Below are 23967 nucleotides of genomic sequence, written 5' to 3'. Positions count from 1 at the left end.
GAACAGTAGTTTTATCAACTTTAGTTGTATCTTTTTTTAACATTGAAATATAGTCATTATCATACTCCAAGATAATATTCCCATATAAATTTCCACATACAGTATTTCAGGTGCTTAGTGCTTATGTCTTTGTATTATAATTATTGAATTTATATCTTCCATTTTATGTGTAAGTTCCTTAGAAGCAAGGATCTTACATCTTATTTGACATAATTCTTATTTGTATTATCAAGTAATGTTTACTGGTATTATTATATGTTTTTCCCCAAAATTGTCAAGAGTTTGTTTTTCACTTTCACTAATTGGTTTCCCAAATACCTAACTTGTATTGGCTCACTTGTAATGCTAAAATGCAATAACGCCCTTGGTTTTGTTAGCATAAAGGATCTCAGTGATTTTTTTATATTATGTTTTTCTATAAAATATTATGTTTGAGAATTATCAGAGTCAAGCAGTCTCCCCTTTTTTTTGTATATTGATACAAAAATGTAGAAGAAGGTAGACCAGAGTGAGGTAAATACATGATATATAAGGAGCTAAAATTCTCCATGTGTCAGGTAAAATTCTATGGAATTTTAAAGATTTACTGTCTAACGGAGTTCCCATAGTGGAGCAGCGGAAATGAATTTCACTAGGAACTGTGAGGGTGCAGGTTTGATCCCTGGCCTCGCTCAATGGGTTAAGGATCTGGTGTTGCCATGAGCTGTGGTATAGTTCGAAGACGTGGCTCAGATCCTGTGTTGCTGTGGCTGTGGCATAGGCCAGCAGCTGTGGCTCCAATTAGACCCCTAGCCTGGGAACCTCCTTGTGTTGTGGGTGCAGCCCTAAAAACAAACATACAGAGTTACTGCCTAAGCCTAACCTCAAACTTACAGGCCTGATTGTTCCCCCCCTCCCCAGACCCATTCTACACCCTTCTCCATCCTTTTTGGGTGGTAGCCTGCATTGATGGGCTCCCTTGATTTTTTTGTTTCTTTTGGTTTTGGTTTTTCAAGAACATTGGTGGACGATAAGAGGAACAGAGGGGTAGCATGTTTATTTTCCCAGCTCCTATCCTACAAGGTCACCCCAAACTGGCCACATTGTTCAGCGGCTCATCTCTTGTCAGATGACCCTTTCCACAGAACCCTCTCTGTCTCTCCCTTACTTCTTGAGGCCTATGGGTGATAACGAAGCCTCTGATGTTCACCCTGAATTTTCGTATACACTGCATACCTTTGTAAGTAGTTCCATTATTATTATTTTTGTCTTTTTGCCTTTTCTAGGTCCACTCCTGCAGCATATGGAGGTTCCCAGGCCAGGGGCCTAATCAGAGCTGTAGCCACTGGCCTACGCAAGAGCCACAGCAGCTCAGGATCCGAGCCATGTCTGCAACCTACACTACAGCTCACGGCAACACCACATCGTTAACCCACTGAGCAAGGCCAGGGATTGAACCTGCAACCTCATGGTTCCTAGTCGGATTCATTAACCACTGAGCCACGACGGGAACTCCAGTAGTTCCATTATTTAACTCTCCTAAAGTCACTCAAATTGGTGTGCCATCTGTTTTTTTACTATGTTGTTCTTCTGTTTATGTAACTTAAACTATTTGCCTGTATTGGTTTCCTAGGACTGCTATAAGAAAGGATCACAAAATGAGTTGTTTAAATCAGAAACTTACCTCAGTTCTAGAGACTAGAGGTCTGGAATCAAGCTGTTGGCAGGACTTCTTAAGGGGGAGGATCCTTCCTTGCCTCCTCTAGCATCTGGTATTTGCCTGCAGTCCTTGTCACTCCTTGTCACCAAGGAATGATCACTCCCGTTTCTGCCTTTGTAGTCACATGGCTGTCTTCTCCTGTGTGTGTGTGTTTGCACATAGTGGTCTTCTCTTCCGATAGGGAAAGCACTTAAATTGGACTGAGGGTCCAGCTCCTCCTCCTGTATGACTTTCATCTGTGAAAACCTGATTTCCAGATAAGGTCACATTCTGAAGTAGGGAGTTAGAACTTAAGCATATCTTCTTGGGTGATGCAGTGAACCCACAGCATGGCCTTTTATAAAATTTCTAGAGAATCACATAATTTTATCAGGGAACTTTAGATTTTCTAACTCTAGTCAAATAAATTTTTTTTTCAAAAAACTTTCAGTAACTGTTCACATATATCTGAGAAAATACATAAGAATGTTACGGCTTTCAGGGAGCTTGAGAATATTTGTGAAATCTAATAAAACTCCCTCTATTTTAATAATACTAATCACATAATTCCTTGTCATCTTGCACTTAATATACTTGAAAACAGACATTGAGGTAATAATATCTGGTCTTACATTTAGATCCTCAATCCATTTTAAGTTTATTTTTGTGTATGGTGTTAGAGAATGTTCTAATTTCATTTTTTTATGTGTAGCTGTCCAGTTTCCCTGACACCACTTACTGAAGAGACTGTCTTTCTTCCACTGTATGTTCTTGCCTCCTTTGTTATAGATTAGTTGACCATAGGTGCTTGGGTTTATTTCTGGACTTTCTATCTTGTACCACTGATCTATATTTCTGTTTTCATGCAAGTACCATACCGTTTTGATTACTGTAGCTTTGTAGTATAGACCGAAGTCAGGGAGCCTGATTTAAATGTACATCAGCAGAGGATTGGATAAAGAAAATGTGGTACATATGTACAATGGAATATTTATTCAGCCATAAAAAGAATGAAATAATGCCATTTGTGGCAACATGGACAGACCTATAGATTATTATACTAAGTAAACTTAGACAATGAAAGACAAATATCATTTGATATCACTTTATGTAGAATCTAGTAAAAATGATACAAAAGAACTTATTTATAAAACAAACTCACAGATTTCAGCCCAATCTCATTGTTACCATAGGTGAGACTGCTGGGAGGGAGGGAAGAATCAGAGGGTGAAAATAACATATACACACTACTGTATAAAATAGATGGTTAACAAGAACCTACTGTATAGCACAGGAGAATCTACTCAATAGTTTGTAATAACCTATATGGGAAAAAATAATGGATATATTTATAAGTATGACTGATTTATTTTGCCATACACCTGAAACTAATACAACACTGTAAGCAACTATACTCCAATAAAATTAAATTAAAAAATAAACAGACATGCAAGAAGTTAAACAAATTTTAGTTAGAAATATCAATGTAATTTGAAGAGATTAAATATTGCATACACTTCAAAAATTGTACTCACTTGTGTCATGTTTATACTAGTTTTAATCATGCTTCTCCCCTCTCTCCCTTTCTCCTCACTTACTCCTTCCTCTCTCTCCCTTTGTATATTATATATTTAAACTTAAATTTAAAATCACTAAAATATATAAAATGTATTTTATCTGTTATATATACTAAATATATAGATTATGCTTTTAACTTTCATTCTTTTAAAACTAAATTTGCATATGTAAATATATATACTTTATTGTCTAATAAACACAAGCTCATATATTACACTAAAATAAAGTTAAATAACTAAAATACCATATGTGTTAATAACACATAAATTATATATTATTTTTGTATTACATAACTTAGCTTTAGTGCTTTCAAAGAATTTAAATACTAGCAGTGTATTATAAAATTATAATTTTTTATTTTTATTTATTTATTTATTTATTTTGTCTTTTTAGGGCCATATGCACGGCACATGGAGGTTCCCAGTCTAGGGGTCTAATCGAAGCTATAGCCACCGGCCTACACCACCGCCACAGCAACTCCAGATCTGAGTCGGGTCTGCAATCCACACCACAGTTCATGGCAATGCTGTATCCTCAACACACTGAGCAAGGCCAGGGATTGAACATGAAACCTCATGGCTCCTAGTCAGATTTGTTTCCGCTGTGCCATGATGAAAACTCCAATTTTTCTTTTAATAATGTTTTATTTATTTTTAACTCAATGAATTTTAGTCTGTTTATAGTTGTACAACCATCATTACAATGCAGGTTTTTTTGGGGGTTTTTTTTGTCTTTTTAGGGTCCCACCTATGGCATATGGAGGTTTCCAAGCTAGGGGTCTTATTGGAGCTGTAGCTGCCTGCCTATGCCACAGCCACAGCAATGCCAGATCCGAGTTGTGTCTTCAACCTACACCACAGCTCATGGCAAGGTTGGATCCTTAACCCAGTGAGCGAGGCCAGGGATTGAACCTGTGTCCTCATGGATACTAGTCAAATTCGTTTCCACTGAGCCATGATGGGAACTCCATCACAAGCCAATTCTACAACATTTCCATCCCAAACCCCCAGCCCATTCCTCTCCCCAGAACTTGTCTCCTTTGGTAACCATAAATTTTTATAAGTCTGTGAGTCACTTTCTGTTCTGCAAAGAAGTTCATTGTATTTTTTTCTTTTTCTTTTTTATTTTTTGCCTTTTCTAGGGCCACACCTGCAGCATATGGAGGTTCCCAGGCTAGGGATCTAATCAGAGCTGTAGCTGCTGGCCTACGCCAGAGCCATAGCACTGCAGGATCCAAGTCGCATCTGTGACCTATTCCACAGCTCACAGCAACACCAGGTCTTTAACCCACTGGGCAAGGCCAGGGATCGAACCCTCAACCTGGTTCCTAGTTGGATGCCTTCACCACTGAGCCATGATGGGAACTCCTCTTTTTTTTTAGATTCCACATATAAGTGATACTATATGATCATACTGTTTTGATGACTGTAGCTTTGTAGTATAGTCTGAAGGCAGAAAACCTGATTCCTCCAGCTCCATTTTTCTTTCTCAGGATGGCTTCAGCTATTCTGGGTCTTTTGTACTTCCAAACAAACTTTAAAATACTTTGTTCAAGTTCTGTGAAAAATGTCCTTGGTAATTTGATAGGGATTGCATTGAATCTGTAGATCGCCTTGGGTCGTATAGTCATTCTGACAGTATTGATTCTTCCAATCCAAGAGCATGGTTTATCTTTCCATCTGTTTGTGTCATCTTTGATTTCTTTCGTCAGTGTCTTACAGTTTTCGGAGTCCAGGTCTTTTGTCTCTTTAGGTAGTATTCCTAGTATTTTATTCTTTTTGATGCAATGGTAAATGGGATTGCTTCCCTAATTTCTCTTTCTGATCTTCCATTGTTGGTGATAGAAATGCATTCAAGGAGTTCCCATCATAGCTCAGTGGTTAATGAATCCGACTAGGAACCATGAGGTTGCAGGTTCCATCCCTGGCCTTGCTCAGTGGGTTGGGACCTGGCGTTGCCATGAGCTGTGGTGTAGGTCACAGATTTGACTTGGATCCTGCACTGCTATGGCTCTGGCATAGGCCAGTGGCTACAGCTCCGATTCAACCCCTAGCTTGGGAACCTCCATATGCTGTGGGAGCAGCCCTAGAAAGGAAAAAAAAAAAAAAAAAAAAAGGAAAGAAAGAATGCGCTTGATTTCTGTGTATTAATTTTGTGATTTTTTTTTAAACTATATGTATTTATTTTATTTTTATTTTTAGGGCCCCACCTGCAGCATATGGAAGTTCCCAGGCTAGGGGTCAAATGGAGCTTTTAGCTGTCAGCCTGTGCCACTGCAACGCCAGATCCAATCTGCATCTGCAACCTATGCAGCAGCTCACCACAACCCCGGATCTTTAACCCACTGAGCAAGGCCAGGGATCAAACCCGAGTCCTCATGGACAATAGGAAGGTTCATTACCACTGAGCCACAGCAGGAGCTCCCGTATATTAATTTCATATCCTGCAACTTTACCAAATTCATTGATGAACTCAAAGAGTTTTCTGGCAGCATCGTTAGGATTTTCTATGTATAGTGTCATGTCATCTGCAACTGGTGATTTTACTTCTTCCTTTCCAATTTGGATTCCTATTATGGAATTATAATTTTTTAATATGTACTTTTTAAATGATAGTGCTATAATTATATCTCAGTCTTTTATGCTCAGAAGAAAATTTTATATTTGAAATATGTGAAAAAATATAACATCGTAGTTGACTTTGTATTTATGTAAATTTTAAGAAAGCATTTCTTTATATAGGAGAATTCTCTGTGTTTGTAATATCACAAATTGGTTAAATTACTGGGTGAGAGTTGAAAAGGAAAGAAGGATCAATTTTTATTTATTTATTTATTTTGTCTTTTTGCCGTTTCTTGGGCCGCTGCCGCGGCATATGGAGGTTCCCAGGCTAGGGGTCCAATCGGAGCTGTAGCCCCGGCCTACGCCAGAGCCACAGCAACGCGGGATCCGAGACGAGTCTGCGACCTACACCACAGCTCACGCCAACACCACTGAGCAAGGGCAGGGATCGAACCCGCAACCTCATGGTTCCTAGTCGGATTCGTTAACCACTGTGCCACGACGGGAACTCTGGATCAATTTTTAAATTCCAGTTCTGAAAACAGTGCTCTCATGCAGAATCTGTAAGAAAACCCTCACCCAGTAATTTAATTTGCTGAAAAGCTCAGTGCCAGATCCCAAACCCCAAGTACAACAGTTAAAACTATGTTTTATTCTTTCTTCATTTTTTTTTTAATTTGTATTTTATTCTGTGTGTGGGTTTTAAAAGCCTAAGATTCTTAAGAACTGGATTTTAAATTCTGAGAATGATAAATATAATGTATAGGAAGGAAAGGGTACCCATCATATTTATTGGATTGAATGAAGAAATATAATATATAGTGCTTTAAAAGTAAATGTTTTCTTTTAGATTGTATATGTTGTATGAAATAAATATAAATGTTGGTATTTCGATGCTTATATGGTTTTTCCCCCTCAAATTTGGTATACCTTACTTATATGTTACCATTACAGCATTTCTAATTTGAAAACTTCTGTATTTTCAATCGCAATGGAACAAAAACTGAATAAAGCCAAGGCAAGATGGGAAATTGAGGGTTTGGAGTTGCTAATTAGTTTATGACAATGATAATCTAATCTACAAATTATGTGATCTTCAATCGTATTGTACAAAAAGATGACCATAAGTTCACCCTTTTGGGTCATTTGTCCTAGCATTGCTTTGCTTTTGCACATTTGAACATTTGAGGTGATAGTTGAGGCTCGGTATGTAAATGTTTATAATTCTATATTTTTAAGAACCTTTCCATCCCTAGCAGCTAAAACAAAATTGCACAAAGAAACCTCAAAAAGCACTCAAATGAGCCTCAAAATCACCTTATTAAAAAACAGAATCTACAAATTCACAGAGATAACAGAGATACTGATACTTTGGATCATGTACATGTATGTAAGTTATAATGAGGTCTGATAATGATTCCTCCGAACAACTGTGATCTTTTTTAAAGAAATAAACTCTTTTGTGCTATACTCTGAGAATTCACTAAGCTAATATCATGTGTTCTTTTTAATGGGATTATATTGACAAATTGGGATTGCTGTAGATACAGAGTTGTAGAATTTGAGACTCTGAGGGCACCTCAGAGATCATGTTGTTCTATGAGGTATATCTTTATCTAGGGAAAGCATTTGACAGTGTACCTTAGTTTTTTGTGAATAATATTAGTTATGTAGTAGAAAATGTTGTCACCTGATTTGGGGTGGCTAAATAGTCATAAACAAAATTTGTTTATAGCTTTGTGGTAACTTGCAGGAACCTTCTAATGCCTCTATATTGGCTTCCCTTTCCCTCTGCCCAGTTATCAATCACTTAGAAGAATATTTGAATTGGAAAGTGTATACGGTATTGCAGTTAAGCTCGCTAATTCATGTGTTGATAACATGGGTTTTCACCTTAGTTTTATCTTACTCTTTGGGCAAGTTACTAAATTTGGCCAAGCGTAAGTTTTGTTAAAAATTAAGGTAATAGTTCTGAAAGGAAACCAATAAAATACACCTATGCCATCAAAAAAATTAAGGAAATAGTATATGCCTTGTGAGTGATGACTATATACCTATGAGTATTATTGGGAGTGATGTCCTAATAATATACTTAAATATAAAGATATTCATATCTTTCATATTCATAGTGATTGATATTATTATTAATGTCCCTTAATTATGCTAAATGAATTTATGCATGAATTTATATATGACACAAACCCCTTGGATACAGTAATTACCAGAGACAACAGGATGAATGTAAAGTTATTAATTTGCATCTTAAAGTGAAGAGATTGAGAAAAACTTTTTTAATAGATAATGATTGAATAGTGTCATATAGCTATTAAAATCTATGAATTTTAGGTTTTTAAAAATATAATTATGATATATTAAATATATCTGTTTTGCAATATTCTGAACTGGTCTCTTTCCTTCAAAAAAATGTCTGTTGAATATCTTCTCAAGTCCTTGGGATTCAGCCCTACATTTTATTTAGTAAGGATATTTGAAATTTAGAAGAGAAGTCTAAAAATTCTCTTCTCATATAGGTTTAAGGAATTAAATTCATTTATTAGAGTAGAAGAAGTTATGTTAGTTCTTTTTCGGTATTTCAAAGTCTATGAGATTGACGAAGAGGCAGTTTTGTTATTTCAAAAAGCTAAATCATAACTATTAGATACTAATTACAAAGCTCTCAAGAACCTTGCTACTATGAAAACTATTCTATAAGACATTGTGCATTTACTCATACATAAGGTATGAAATGCCTCTATGGAGTTATTTAAAACAAAGATTAAAAGGCATCTAACATTTGTACAAAATATTGAACTTTGGAGAAATATGAATCCTTGCGAACTTGGATATAAAAAATTTTAAGTGAAATCTAACATTTTAAAAGATTTATAATATAAGCAGCAAACTATAGAAAAGTACCAAGCATACCTGTGATTTTGTCCCCAATAACTCACATATTTTCAAGGCAGTTTAGAGTTCTTATAGATGCCACAGAATGTTATGACCAGCTACTTCAAAATTATTATCAGAGTCATCACTAGACTTGTTATTTAATCTATTAATAAAGAAGCATATATCTATATTTTACTATATCTAATTAAAATGTACTTTGATAATTGTTTCAATATAATTGGCTTTCTTTGTAATCTTATATTTTAAGTATTCAGAAATACATTCTGAGAAAGGTCTGCAGGGAATGGCCCATGGCATCAGAAAAGCTAAGAATCTGGAGTTCCTGTCGTGGCGCAGTGGTTAACGAATCCAACTAGGAACCATAAGGTTGCGGGTTCGGTCCCTGCCCTTGCTCAGTGGGTTAACGATCCGGCGTTGCCGTGAGCTGTGGTGGAGGTCGCAGACGTGGTTCGGATCCTGCGTTGCTGTGGCTCTGGCGTAGGCCGGTGGCTACAGCTCTGATTAGACCCCTAGCCTGGGAACCTCCATATGCCGCAGGAGCAGCCCAAGAAATGGCAAAAAGACAAAAAAAAAAAAAAAAAAAAAAAAAAGAAAAGCTAAGAATCTGATCTAATTAATACTTTGTAAAATGGTACTGATAAACTCTATAGTTTGAGGTTTTAGAAGGCTGTTCAGTGAATGGATTCTGCTGAATTCATTAGGTATCACAGACAAGCATGCCACCTTTCCTCTGCTCCCAACACCTGTAGGATATATTAAATGATCAGGACTAGTGATGTGATTCAGGAGCAACTGAGTGTGTGTGGCTGAGTGTGTAATCAATGTATGTGAAGGGTGGGCGTACAAGACATACAGTTTACTTCAGATGATTTGTGTCTGTGTATATCCCTATTTTATTTTTTTTTGGTTTGGTTTTATTTTATTTTATTTTATTTTATTTTATTTTAATGGCTGCATCCGTGGCATATGAACGTTCCAGGGCTAGAGGTCAAATCAGAGTTGCATCTGTGACCTGCACCACAGCTTTTGGCAATGCCAGATCCTTAACCCACTCAGCAAGGCCAGGGATTGAACCCGTATCCTCAGAGACACTTTGTCAGGTTCTTAATCCATTGAGCCACAAAAGGAACTCCTATATCCCCATTTAAAAAAAAAAAAAATCATTGAAAATTTCACTTTAAGCTGTGTTAGAGATGTTTACCAAATGTAAAAGCAGTGCCCATTTTTTACTCGCCACCCCACCCCACCCCCCTTTTTTTTTTTTTTTTTTTTGCTTTTTAGGGCTGCACCTGCAGCTTATGGAGGTTCCCAGGCAAGGGGTCAAGTCAGAGCCACAGCTGCCAGTCTGTACCACAGCCACAGCAATGCAGGATCCAAGCATCCAAGCCATGTCTGTGACCTGCACCACAGCTTATGGCAATGCCAGATCCCTTGACCCACTGAAGGATGACAGGGATCAAACCTGCATCCTCGTGGATACTAGTTGGGTTTGTTACTGCTGAGCCACAATGAGAACTCCTCTTTCCCAAATATATATATATATATATATATATATGTATATATATATATTTTGTCTTTTTGCCATTTCTTAGGCCTCTCCCTCAGCATATGGAGGCTCCCAGGCTAGGGGTCGAATTGGAGCTGTAGCCACCGGCCTACGCCAGAGCCACAGCAACGCAGGATCCGAGCCGCATCTGTGACCTACACCACAGCTCACGGCAATGCCGGATCGTTAACCCACTGAGCAAGGGCATGGACCGAACCCGCAACCTCATGGTTCCTAGTCGGATTCGTTAATCACTGCACCATGACGGGAACTCCTCTTTCCCATATTTTTAACCTAAAATTATTTTGCTTGAATCTCCAGAATGTGATGAGAAGGAAAACACCTACTGAGGAAAGCTATTCATTTTGCTTTAATAATGTGCTTATTTTTATTTTGTTCTCTGAAGTGCCTTTATCTTTTTTTTTTTTTAAAGACTCCTGATGTAATCCACCCGAAAGAAGCAACTCCTTCATCTACTTTTACTGGTATTCGACCTGCACGAGTCGTATCTTCAACTTCTGAGGAGGAAGAAGCATTTACTGAGAAATTTCTTAAAATTAATTGCAGATACATTACCAGTGGCAAGGTAATGAATAAACCTTTCGGAAAAACTTTTAATCATTTTTATTGCTAAAGTATGGCAGTTGGCATTTACATTTTCAGTCATCAGCATCAGCACATGGTGATCAGTTTTAAATAACCTTATGAAATAGGGATCTTATTCCTTCTTTACAGGAGAAAAAACTTTCAGAAAGGGTTGACAGGTCCAGGTTTCCCTTCCATTGCCGTAATTCAAACCCATTTTGAATCTATTTTATCTACTGTGCATTACTGCTTTTCTAGAGCAAAGAACTTCTGGTCTGCAAAGGGAATTATAGTAAAGTAACACGGGGTTCAAAATAAACTCCAGTTACTGCTTAGAAAGTAGCAATAGTGTGATACTGAATTGAGGTCACAAGTGAGAACCATTTCTTTATTGTCATAACTCATAAATTATGGATATTTGAAATAGGTGTTTAGTGCTATAAATTTCCCTATATGTACTGTTTTAGCAGCTTCCATAGTGTTGATATGTTGTATTTTCATTTTCATTCATTTCATGATACTTTATTTCTTCTTTGGTCCATGGAATATTTAAAAGTTTCCTAGCTATTTTCCAGGTATTTGGGGTTTTTCTAGATACATTCTGTTGATTTCTAATATTTTTCCACGTGGTTAGAGATATGCTACTATTTGAATGCTTAATTTCTTAAGACTTGTTTTATAGTCCAGGAAGTGGTATATCTTGATTCTTGTTTACATGTGCACTGTTTTTTTGTCTTTTTTAGGGCTGCACCTGCAGCATATGGAAGTTCCCAGGCTAGGGGTCAAATTGGAGCTGTAGCTGCTGGCCTGTACTGCAGCTACAGCAACGCAGGATCTGAGCTGTGTCTGTGACCTATACCACAGCTCATGGCAATGCTGGATCAAGGTCAGGGATTGAAGCCTCATCCTCACAGATTGTAGTTGGGTTTGTTCGTTACCGCTGAGCCATGACAGGAACTCCATGTGCCCTTGAAAACAAGATGTATTCTGCTACTGTTGGGAGGAATAGTTATATAGATGTCAGTTAATGTCGAGTTGAATAGGTGTTATTGTTCTGTATCCCTACTGACTTCATCTTTTTGTTCTATCAATTATTGACAGAAGGATGTTGAAATATCTCTATTATTGTTGATTTGTTTATTTCCCATTCTAGTTCTATCAGTTTTTGTTTTGCGAATTTTTTTTTTTTTTTTTTTGTCATTTTGGCATTTCTTGCGCCGCTCCCGCGGCATATGGAGGTTCCCAGGCTGGGGGTCTAATCTGAGCTGTAGCCACCGGCCTGCGCCAGAGCCACAGCAACGCAGGATCCGAGCCGCATCTGCGACCTCCACCACAGCTCACAGCAACGCCGGATCGTTAACCCACTGAGCAAGGGCAGGGATCGAACCCGCAACCTCATGGTTCCTAGTCGGATTCGTTAACCACTGTGCCACGACGGGAACTCCTGTTTTGTGGATTTTGAAACTCTGCGGTAAGGTATAAAAGTGTTTGGGATTCTTACATTGTTATTATATTGATGAGTTGACTTGTTTAATTATGAAAGACTCTTCTTGGTAGGAATTTTTGCTATGAAATCTGCTTTGATGGATGCAAATGTAGTCACTTGAGCTACATTTTGGTTAGTTAATGTTGACTTGGTTTATTTCTTCCTTTTTTTTTTTTTTTTTTTTTTTTTTTTTGCTTTTAACCTGTGTTGCATATTTAAAGTGTATTTCCATAATTTACATCAGAATTCACTCTTTTTGTGTGTGTGTGTGTTTTTGCCATTTCTTGGGCCGCTCCCATGGCATATGGAGGTTCTCAGGCTAGGGGTTTATTCAGAGCTATAGCTGCCAGCCTATGCCAGAGCCACAGCAACGTGGGATCCAAGCCGAGTCTGTGACCTACACCACAGCTCATGGCAATGCCGGCTCCTTAACCCACTGAGCGAGGCCAGGAATCAAACCTGCAACCTCATGGTTCCTAGTCAGATTTGTTAACCACTGATCCACGACAGGAACTCCTCGTATTCTATCTGTGTATTTCTCACCTCTGTAAGTTCAAACTGGGTTTCTTATGTTCTCCATGTCCCTACTTACCCTGCACAATCTTTCTTCTATAATCTTAAATATATAGATTATGGTTATAATAATTGTTTTTTTTAATTTTTCCCCCACTTTTTTAATTACCCAATGAATTTATTACATTTGTAGTTGTACAATGAAATAATTGTTTTAATGTCTTTTTCTACCAATTCTTTTCTCTCTCTCACTTTCATGTTTGTTTCTGCTAATTGATTTTTGCTGTTCTGAGCCATTTTTCTTGTTTCTTTTCATGCCTAGTAATTTTTCATTGGATACCAGATATTACGAATCTTGTTGTTTGCTGGGTGTTTTTGTATTTCTATACATATTCTTTTTTTTAAATTTATTTTTAATTGTTATTTCCCCCAAACACACTTGTCTTTTTTTCCATTGTACAGCATGGGGACCCAATTACACATACATGTATACATAATTTTTTATATGTTTTCTTGAATCTTTTTTTGTTACACAGTTGTTTCTTATAAACAGCTCGATGCTATCTCGGCTTACTTTTAAGTTTTGTTTGGACCAGTGCAGCTTTAAGTGTAACTAGTATCCCCCCGACTGAGATACTACCCTTTTGAGTATTGAGGTGCTTTAAATTATATGGTTTTTTGCTCTGATTGATGAGAACAGAAACTATTTCTTTTCTTTTTTTTTTTTTTTTTTTTTGTCTTTTTGCCATTTCTTGGGCCACTCCCGCGGCATATGGAGGTTCCCAGGCTAGGGTCTAATTAGAGCTGTAGCTGCCAGCCTACACCAGAGCCACAGCAACGCAGGATCCGAGCCACGTCTGCGACCTACACCACAGCTCACGGCAACGGCAGATCGTTAACCCACTGAGCAAGGGCAGGGATCAAACCCACAACCTCATGGTTCCTAGTTGGTTTCGTTAACCACTGTGCCACCACGGGAACTCCGAGAACAGAAGCTATTTCTGACTCTGAACTCTAGGGATGGCTTCCTCAGTTTCTTTTGGGTACTTTTTTATTTTCTCATCCTTGGATAGCTGCCATACCCATAGGTGGCAAGCAGATTGCCAAACCTTTCTCAGTGAGGAGTGCTCTCTCTCCTTTCCTTTTTCCGTCTGTGGCTCAGAAACTCTACTCAGTATGCTGGGGCATTTGTAGATCTCATCTTTTTGTTTACCTTTATTAAGCATTATAGTATTTAAAACCAGTTATTTCATATATTTTGTGTGTTTTAATCATTTTAGGCAGAATTCGATCTTGGCTAAAAGCAAAATTTTATTTGTAAGTATTTGTGAATAACAATTTTATTTAAGAGTTAAAGAAAAGATAAAGTCATTAGCAGTGTTAGAAATGGCCTGCAACCTGATGTTCTTAAAACATCTCATGTAAGAAAGTAAATGGGAAAGATGCTTTCTCCACAAGTCATCTTTTCTTCTTTCTTCTTACAGATTGACTGTAGTAAAGATTATTCACATAAAAATTGTGAAAATCTATCAACAATACTCACAGTGATTAAATTACCATAGATTTAAGACTGAAAAAAGAATAGTACAAACTTTTTTCTCTGCTGAGATGGGCTACCAAATCATTGTCTTTTATCTTGTAGTATTTACAGAAATATTGTAATATAAGTGGTAACTTTTCTTCTACAAATGACTTTGTTTTCTAATAGAAATCATTTCTTAGAAGATTATTAGTCAAGTAATTGTGTATAAGGAATTGGAAGTTATTAATAATAAAAAGAAACATGTGCTTAAGTCTTCTAAAGGTTATGTGGATTAAGAAGATATGCAAACTGGGGAGTTCCCATTGTGGCTCAGTGGGTTAAGGACCCAACATTGTTTCTGTGGGGATGTGGGTTCAATCCCTGACCTCACTCAGCGGGTTAAGGATCCCATGTTGCCACAAGTTGTGGCATAGGTCACAGATGTGGCTCAGATCCCCTGTTTCATGGTTGTGACATTGGCTGCAGCTACATCTCTGATTCGACCCCTGGACCAGGGACTTCCATGTGCCACAGGTGCAGCTATAAAAAGAAATAAAAAGATATGCTAATTGAAAACTTCTTATTTAAAATATGCTCTTGCTCCTGATAATATATCTGCATTTGTGAAACAGTTTTTAAGAAGAATGACATACTTATGGTTTAGTATGAATTTATGATTTCAGACTTGGTCTTGGCCACATGAATTTGAGAAGCTACTTTCTAAAGAGATTTTTTTGAATTTTGTGTTGTAATGTTTCTCATGGCCATTTCTTGATTTATGGAGACACTAGACACCTGACAGAATACCTCAGAGAGCCCCAGCTAGAGGCAGAGAGAAAGAAGGTTGAAGAAAAAATCAGCAAGTTCTTCAGTAGTAGTAAATAAGGATAAATTCCTAGAAAGTAACCTTAGCAGATTGATCATTCCAGTATTAAGATATAGTACTTCTAGCCTCTGGTAATCCAAGTAGTAGAAGTACATTTTTGAGAAGCCTTTCAAATGGTTTCCATAATTACACTACTAAGATTATAGTATTCATGTATATAGTGCATTAAAGCATTATCGCTACACCGGGCCTTTTCTTTCATACCTAGTAATCATTGTCTTTAGTGAAAATCTTCTAAAGCAAAAGACAAGATGTAGTATTATGACAGTGAACCAAATATTATGTCATTATTTAAAACTAATGCTCAGATGAAATTTATGAAGTCAAGAATGACCTGAAGTCTTTCAGAGAACCTGAAGTTTTCTTTCTTCAATCCTTTCTGATTGTTTGTTTTCATTTCTCATATAACTTGTTTTTAGAAGGGGTGAGATAGATGAAGCTATTAAAGGTAGAAATCTTTAAGGTTTTTCACATTGTAAATACAACTACTCTTGATGATTCGTTTCTTGGATTATCCCTGGCAGTGAAAATGTCCCTACAACATATTTTTATCATCACTTATTGACTTAAGTTGTCATGTGATTCAGGAATACTAACTTATGTATATGAATCTATTTAAAATATTGATTAGAAATGACGATGCTATGGTATATAAAGTTACTTCTTATTTAGGTGGTCCATGGTCTGAACTAAAAGAAATGCTAGTCAGAGTTTCACATTGATTCCCTTCCCTGCACCAAAATGCACAAATATACATACTCTTCTCTCCAGTGTTGCATGCAGTTACTGTGAATGATAAGCATATTTTAGAATCTTGAATGTTTGCAATAGATTTTTCCATTTGTGATTGTGTGACCATTTTTAGTAGAGTTTTTTTAATATCATTTTTAAAGTTAGTGTCTGTCATAACTTAAGTTTTACATTGTTAAGTCGGGTAAATTCACAGAGCTGAATATGGACTTGGAAGGAGAGTATGATACCAAATCAAGGCAGGGTGTAAGTTTTTCTTTTCCTTTATAGCTGCGGAAAAAGAGACAACTATGAAGTAATTATTTGCTTTATTTTTAGAATTCTGTCTGGCCCTTTATACTTATAGGATGTAGTGGAATGAGAATTTTAAAATGGGTTTAACCAATATGAGATAAGAATCTGAAAACGAATTGATATATGTATATGTATAACTGATTTACTTTGCTGTACACCCAAAACTAACACAACTTTGTAAGTCAACTATACTTCAATAAAATGTTAAAAAAATAAATAAAAATGGGTTTAAGAAGGAATGTATATATAACTGAATTACTTCACTGTACTTCAGAAATTAACACAACATTGTAAATCAACTATACTTCAATAAATAAATAAGTAAATGGGATTAAGGAGTATCTGGCACTTGAATTGGAGTGATTATTGTTTGTAACTCAAATGTCAAGAGATTATAACAAAAAGCATGGACTGTTTGAGTTTTGAATCTTCATTCTACCACTTATTAGTTAGATATGTTATTTATTATTTAGGGCAAGTTGCCTAGCCTCGCTGTTTTAATTTCCCCATCTGTATTCTCATTTTAGAGCTGTAATTATGAAGATAAAATGAACAATAATATATATGAAGCATTGTACATACAAAGCATTCAATAAATATTAGCTAATATTAGTGGAATCAACTTTTTATGTACTTCAGTTTGCTCATTTGTAAGACAGAGGGTTGGATTCTATATTTGTGTCACTTTTTGTATAAATGTATTTAAAATCTCATAGCTTTTTATGATTAAATTAAAATGATTACTGTATGCCTTAGAAACCATCTAATCTACCTTATTTTACAATGAAGAAACTGAGCCCCAGAGGCCTTGCTTGCCCGAGGTCCCATAACTAGGCAGTAACAGAATCAAGTGAAATGGGGATTTTATTTTTAGATATTTTTTAAGAGTTTATACTATTTTCCTTTTATAATGGATTGGGTTTCAACACATTGTTTAATAAACCTGTGCATAAAACTGTATTTGATACCGGTTGTGAGGAAACAACACAGGAAGCATTATGCAAAGTAATGTAGAACATGGCTCATGCCTTGCAGGACTTCACAATCCCTTCTTACATTACTGAATTTATCTTGCTGATATAGCTCAGCATTTTACTGAGGCTGCAAATTTTAATTCCTAACTCAAGTGATTGAAGATGACTATGACTTTCTTTGTATTTTGCCTCTGCTAACAGGAAGAATTTTACTGGGAAATTTTGGGTTTTCTTAAAAAGGTTTTCATGAAAATGACATACAGCTTGAGTATACTTTTATGTGTGGTAGGTGGGCCTAACATCAGAAGAAAATTAGTAAAAATATCTAGAATAATTTTTGAAAATTTAAACTTTGAAGATTAAACATTATTTTCTTTTTTCATCTTAGGGCACAGTCAGTGGTGTGCTGCTAGTTACACCAAATAATATAATGTTTGATCCACATAAAACTGACCCCTTGGTTCAAGAGAATGGCTGTGAGGAATATGGCATCATGTGTCCAATGGAAGAGGTGATGTCAGCTGCAATGTACAAAGAAATTTTGGATAGCAAAATAAAGGAATCCTTACCCATGTAAGAGTGATATTTATACTCTTCTGCAATTTTATTTCATCTAGGTAGTTGACCCTAGTCTAGTAGTCTTAAGTATTTTTAATAGTTTTATTATAGCCACTTTTCATTTTACCAGTAATGACACAAAAATATATGTAGTATTGAAAAGATTATTCTGATTGCACTGGAATAGTTAAGAATTGTTTTGGATTTATGTATGTATATTTAGCCAGAGAACCTGACCAAAAAGTAACCTGTAGTACTCATTTAATTCAATGTTTACCAGCCCTTTTTCTTCAGATACAGCATTCAGAATCCTAAATTATTTTTATGAGTAACTTAAAGTAATATAACTAATCAAGTGTAGCTTTCAAATTTTCCTAAGAAGAACCTAAAGAGTTTTGTGTGGGATTTGGAGGAGGTCAGATGAGCAAAGACCTGACATTGCTAAAGCCACAGAAGCTTTGGGTTTTTTTAATTGATTTATATGTTTCTATCCTCTCTCTCAGAAAAGTATAAAGAGGACCCACAAATGGCGCAAATATAATGAGTTAATCCTGGAATATACTGGTTAGGGGGTTTGTGTGTTTCATTTAACATAAATGTGAGGCTATAGGTCAGCACAGGCTTTAAAAGTAATGTGTTTAACTAAAGGGATGACCATAGAGAAAAGGGAAGGCTAAGAAATAAGAAGAGAAGAAAATAGAAGATAGGTATGCAAAGAAAGTAAGAAGTACAAAATTGATGTATAATAGAAGGGAACTCCCTCATTCCTCCATACATGACTGTCAACAGTTTAAAAACTGGCTTCACTTTAACTGATACTGAGATTTATATCTTCTGTAATAGCCCACTGGGATGATAATGATTGTTTTAAAATTAACCCTTAGGAGACAGAATTACCTATAAAGGAGATAGCAAATTATTTTTGCTTTTGAGACAGACTACCTGAGTTGTTAGAATTCATGTGATAGGGAGTTCCTGTCGTGGTACTGTGGAAATAAATCCGACTAGGAATCATGAGATTGCGGGTTCAATCCCTGACCTTGCTCAGTGGGTTAAGGATTCGGCATTGCCGTGAGCTGTGGTGTAGGTCACAGATGCTGCTCAGATCTCTTTTTTGCGTTGCTGTGGCTCTGGTGTAGGCCCACAGCTGTAGCTCCAATTAGGCCCCTACCCTGGGAATCTCCATATGCCTCAGGTGCAGCTCTAAAAAGCAAAAAAAAAAAAAAAAAAAAAAAAAGAATACCTGTGATAGAATAAAATCCTATTTTAAAAAAGTCTCCATTTTACCTGCCACCCAATAAATATTATCTTGGTTTAGTAAGCATCTTTAGAGGTAGATTATTCCTAGGATTGCCTTTACTGTTGGTTATTTTAATAATTCATCATCCAAGTCAGTTTTAGCAAATAAAGATTATTGTGATGGATGGAGGGGTGAAACAAAGGTGAAGGAGTGAAGGATTAGATTAAAAAAGAAACAAGAAGATTTTATATAAGTATATACTGTCAGTCATTGGTGAGATCCATTTTTATCTTACCCTGCTTTTCCATTTGTATTTTATTACTTTGGGATTCTCTTAAGCTGATTGATCCATCACTATTCTACATGGATGCTGTAGGGCACTTCCTCTTGCAAATCACTGTTTATCATTCAGACCATCACCTGGAAAGACCATCTATTTGATCCAAATATTAAAAAAAAAAAAATACTCCAAAAGAAATATCTTTCAGTCTTGCCATGTGCATTGATTAAAAACAGTATATTTGGCAATAAATCAGATAGAACATATGATTTTACAGAGTAATGTTATCTATGGCAAAAATGAGGTGTAAGACTCGATTGGTTTTCTTCTCTCAAAGTGCTTGGGAAGTTGATTTCAAAAGTATTAGTCGGGAACTAAATAAGCAATACTGCATCATTGATATAAAAAATAGGATTACAGCACATCTAAATCTATATATCCTGTTAGCTTTGCTAATTTTATCTCCTTCCCTATTAAATCTACAGATCCATTTTCTTAAAACTTTTGCCAGGTTCCAAGACCATATATATATATATGTGTAATTTTCGTTGATCACCAGTAGATGACACTATTACATATTTAAATCTATATATCCTGTTAATTTTGCTAATTTTATCTCCTTCCCTATTAAATCTACAGATCCGTTTTCTTAAAACTTTTTGCCAGGTTCCAAGACCATATATATATATGTAGTTTTCGTTGATCACCAGTAGATGAAACTATTACATATTTAATAGCACAGATTGGATGCTTGCATTTCTTAAGGTGAATCAATTGATGCAAGGGAAACAGAGATAAGAATTGGGCTTCAACTAATTAATACTTTTTTTTTTTTTTTTTTGCAAAACCTGAAGCATGTGGAAGTTCCTGAGCCAGGAGTCAAACCTATGCCACTGCAGTGACAATGCTGGATCCTTAACCTGCTGGACCACAAGGGAACTCCCATTTAAAAAAAATAAATTTTACGTATCCTATATACAATAAAAATTATGCATACCATTGTAAAAAAAAAATAAGTAGAATAGGACAGAAAAAGTTATTCAACTTCAAAATCCAGAGGTAGCCAATAAATTTTGTGTCAACTTACTTCCTAGTCTTTTCTGTTCTGAAACTTGCATAAATGTTAATACTTTTTCCACTAAAAACTCATGTAATTTCCATTTATCACAAACTGCTTTTAGTAAACTTTTTAAATTGCTGACTTGCATTTTATGCTGTAGTGTTTCCAGTACCTCCTTCCTGAACTTAAATTATCTAACCTTTGAACATTAGTGCTTACATATACAAATGCCATTAAACACAGAAATCCAGAAGTAATTATGAACCATTCATCTAGTTAATATCTAACTTGTTAGCTGAACAAGTTCTCTTAGAATTGTTACATTAAAGAATTCCCATTGTGGCTCAGCAGAAACAAATCTGACTGGTATCCATGAGGATGCAGGTTCTATCCTTGGCCTTGTTCAGTGGGTTAATGATCCAGCGATGCCGTGAGCTTGCTGTGTAGATGGCAGACGCGGCTTGGATCCTGCATTGCTGTGGCTGTGGCGTAGGCCAGTGACTATAGCTCCAATTTGACCCCTAGCCTGCTAACCTCCATATGCCGTGAGTGTGGCCCAAAAAGACAAAGAACAAAAAACAAAAAACGGAATTATTAATATTAAGAGTCACTGCTGGTAGCCTGAAGAATTCTTCTTAGTACTTTTGGCTCAATTCTATTCAGGATGATTTTTAACTCTACATTTGAGTCATTTATTTTAGTTTATTTTCTGTTTAAATAAGCACTGTGTGTAGTATCAGTCAGTGTATGTTTCCTTTATTAAGACATTTACAATTTTGAGCAAATTTTATTTACACTTATTTTCTGTATTTCATCAGTGAATAAATTTTACTTTACTTTAGAATTATAGCTTCATCCCCACACTTGTATCTTCAGCTTGTCATCATGTAGATCAGTTCAGGAAATCTTACATGTTTCCAAGATCTTAAGCAGTTGATGCAAAAACTTGACAAAATTACTTAGTCTGTATGAAGCCAGTCAAATTTTTGATATGCCGTTAAGAGATGTATCTTACAGCCTTTTAGAAAGCCTTTTTAGTGATATTAATTCAATGTTAAGTTTGTGGAAAATAAAGTTCTACAATTTGAAAAGTAGTAACTTTAAATTTTGTTTACTGACAGAGAGATAGATCACTTATCAGGAAGGGACTTCTGCCATTTAAAGAAAGTAACAAGAAGTAATACTGATGAAATAGATTCAAGGATGCGTGATGCAGGAAATGATAGTGCCAGCACTGCTCCTAGGAGCACTGAGGAGTCTTTTTCTGAAGATGTGTTCACGGAATCAGAACTCTCTCCGATACGAGAGGAGCTTGTTTCTTCAGATGAGCTACGACAAGATAAATCATCTGGTGCGTCATCAGAGTCTGTGCAGACCATCACTCAGAGTGGAACAGAAGCTTTGATGGTCATAGCAGAGGCTGCTAGTGCTCCTGATCACTTAAAATCTGATTCTGGACATATTACCAATGAAGTCGAAACTCATTCTCTTAAAACTGATTCAAATAATCTTGAAATGGCCACCAAGGAAGGAGATCATTCTGCAGATAATTTTCAAGAAATGTCACTTCCTAAAGAACAAACCACAAGTATACAAGATAATGCAGATCGGGATTTTCTTCTCACTGAGAATTCGCTACACCAAGAGGAAGGTGAAAAAGAAAGTATGCCTTGTGGGGAAGCAACAGCATTTAAACAAAAGCAGATTGTCAGTAAAGGAAAACAAGGAAAGGAACAAAATCAGGACTCAGAGACTGAAGTAGAAGAGCTACGGAAACTCTGGAAAACCCATACTATGCAACAGACTAAACAGCAAAGGGAAAATATTCAACAGGTGTCACAAAAAGAAATTAAGCATAAAATAGCAACAGCCGATATTGAAGGTAAGGGTTAAGTAAGTTAATGTTAGTTCATCTTATTGCATATTATCTCCTTCTTTCCTCCCTGGCAGAAGCTGCTGTATCTTAGGCCACTCTGAAAGATATCTAGTGGCCTGTGACTGATGTTTCTCTGCCGACAAGTCCATAGTCTCTGGTTTCTCCTGTCTTGTGTCTTATCCTGCATTGGGATAAGTACACATAATGAGCATCTTTCCACCGTGTTTGAACATTCCTGACTCAACTGTATTCTGTCTTTAAACAATTTATTTTTTGAAAGTGTGTACAAATTCTATAATACCTCTGATTTCTCCATTTTCTCTTTTAGTTCTTGGTATGTTACTTCACTTAAGTGTCTTTTTTCATTGCACATATAATATCCTAATTGTAGTTTGTAATCGACAGAGTCATAATCCCATCATTTTTAAAAATTGCATTTAGACATCAAAATCTATCTAAAATTCTTTCAAGTATCCAGAAATTTCATTATTGTCTGACTAAATGTTTTCCTTTAAAAGGCAATACTAAGGATAAATTAAAACACCATTTTATTTTTCAGTTTTGTTTTTTCATACTACTCTTTTATGACAATTATAGTAACAGTCTGTTTTATTTCTAATATACAGTGCTTCTGATTAGTAATTATGGATTAAAAGGGGTATAGCTCAAGTATCTTAGCTAACATTTCTTATGTTCTATTGAAGTGTTGATTCCAGATTAATCCAATTTACATATTAACTTATCTTTCCATTTTTTTTATTTTTTTAGGGCCTCTCTTGCAGCATATAGAAGTTCCCAGGCTAGGGGTTGAATTGGAGCTGTAGCTACCGGCCTATACCACAGCTATAGCAACACAGGATCTAAGTCAGGTCTGTGACTTACACCATAGCTCATAGCAAGGCCAGATCCTTAACCCACTGAGTGAGGCCAGGAATTGAACCTGCAATCTCATGGATACTAGTTGGGTTTGTAATGTGCTGAGCCACAAAGGGAACTCCCCTTTTTTTTTTTTTTTATTACTCAATGAATTTATTACATTTATAGTTGTACAATGATCATCACAATCCAATTTTATAGGATTTCCATCCCCAAACTCCAGTGCACCCTCCCACAACCTGTCTCCTTTGGAAACCATAAGTTATTCAAAGTCTGTGAGTTAGTATCTTTTCTACAAAGAGTTCATTCCGTCCTTTTCTCAGATTCCACATGTCAGTGAAAGCATTCGATGTTGGTGTCTCATTGTCTGACTGACTTCACTAAGCATGATTATTTCTAGGTCCATCCATGTTGCTAAAAATGCTGGTATTTTGTTCCTTTAAAAGGCTGAGTAATATTCCATTGTGTGTATGTACCACATCTTCTTGATTCACTCCTCTGTCAGTGGACATTTAGTTTGTTTCCATGTCTTGGCTATTGCAAATAGTGCTGCAATGAACATTGGAGTACATGTGTCTTTTCGAGTCGTGGTTTTCTTTGGATAGATGCCTAGGAGTGGGATTGCTGGATCAAATGGTAGTTCTATTTTTAGTTTTCTGAGGAGGGAACTCCCCTTTCACTTTTTTTAAGTTAAAAATTTTTCTTGTTAAAATATACATTAACATTGTTGTGCAACCATCACCACCATCCTTTTCCAGAACCCTGAGCTGAAACTCTGTTACCCATTAAACAAT

The 23967-nt window shown here is 36.2% G+C and overlaps 1 protein-coding gene across 27 annotated transcripts in view; it reads left to right on the top strand.

Moving 5' to 3' along the window:
- Positions 1-23967, top strand: part of OXR1 (oxidation resistance 1) — a 519861-nt gene that overhangs the window by 448916 nt on the left and 46978 nt on the right. For all 27 annotated transcript variants that reach the window (XR_014843493.1, XR_014843495.1, XM_013996555.3 and 24 more), the window contains 3 exons: positions 10707-10859; positions 17672-17856; positions 21543-22303. Coding sequence is in view for 25 of the 27 variants with exons in the window: in XM_013996555.3 (XP_013852009.2) it covers positions 10707-10859; positions 17672-17856; positions 21543-22303 (1099 nt within the window). In the remaining 2 variants the exon portion in view is untranslated. The remainder of the gene's footprint in view (positions 1-10706; positions 10860-17671; positions 17857-21542; positions 22304-23967) is intronic.

This window comes from Sus scrofa, chromosome 4 (assembly GCF_054392235.1).
Source record: "Sus scrofa isolate SSC_HxYL_T2T_F1_AM1 chromosome 4, Sscrofa_HxYL_maternal_Yorkshire_Landrace_v2.0, whole genome shotgun sequence".
NCBI classification, from domain to species: domain Eukaryota; kingdom Metazoa; phylum Chordata; class Mammalia; order Artiodactyla; family Suidae; genus Sus; species Sus scrofa.
The sequence above is the reverse complement of the archived record's forward strand: the minus strand, read 5'-3'. Positions and strand labels throughout refer to the sequence as shown.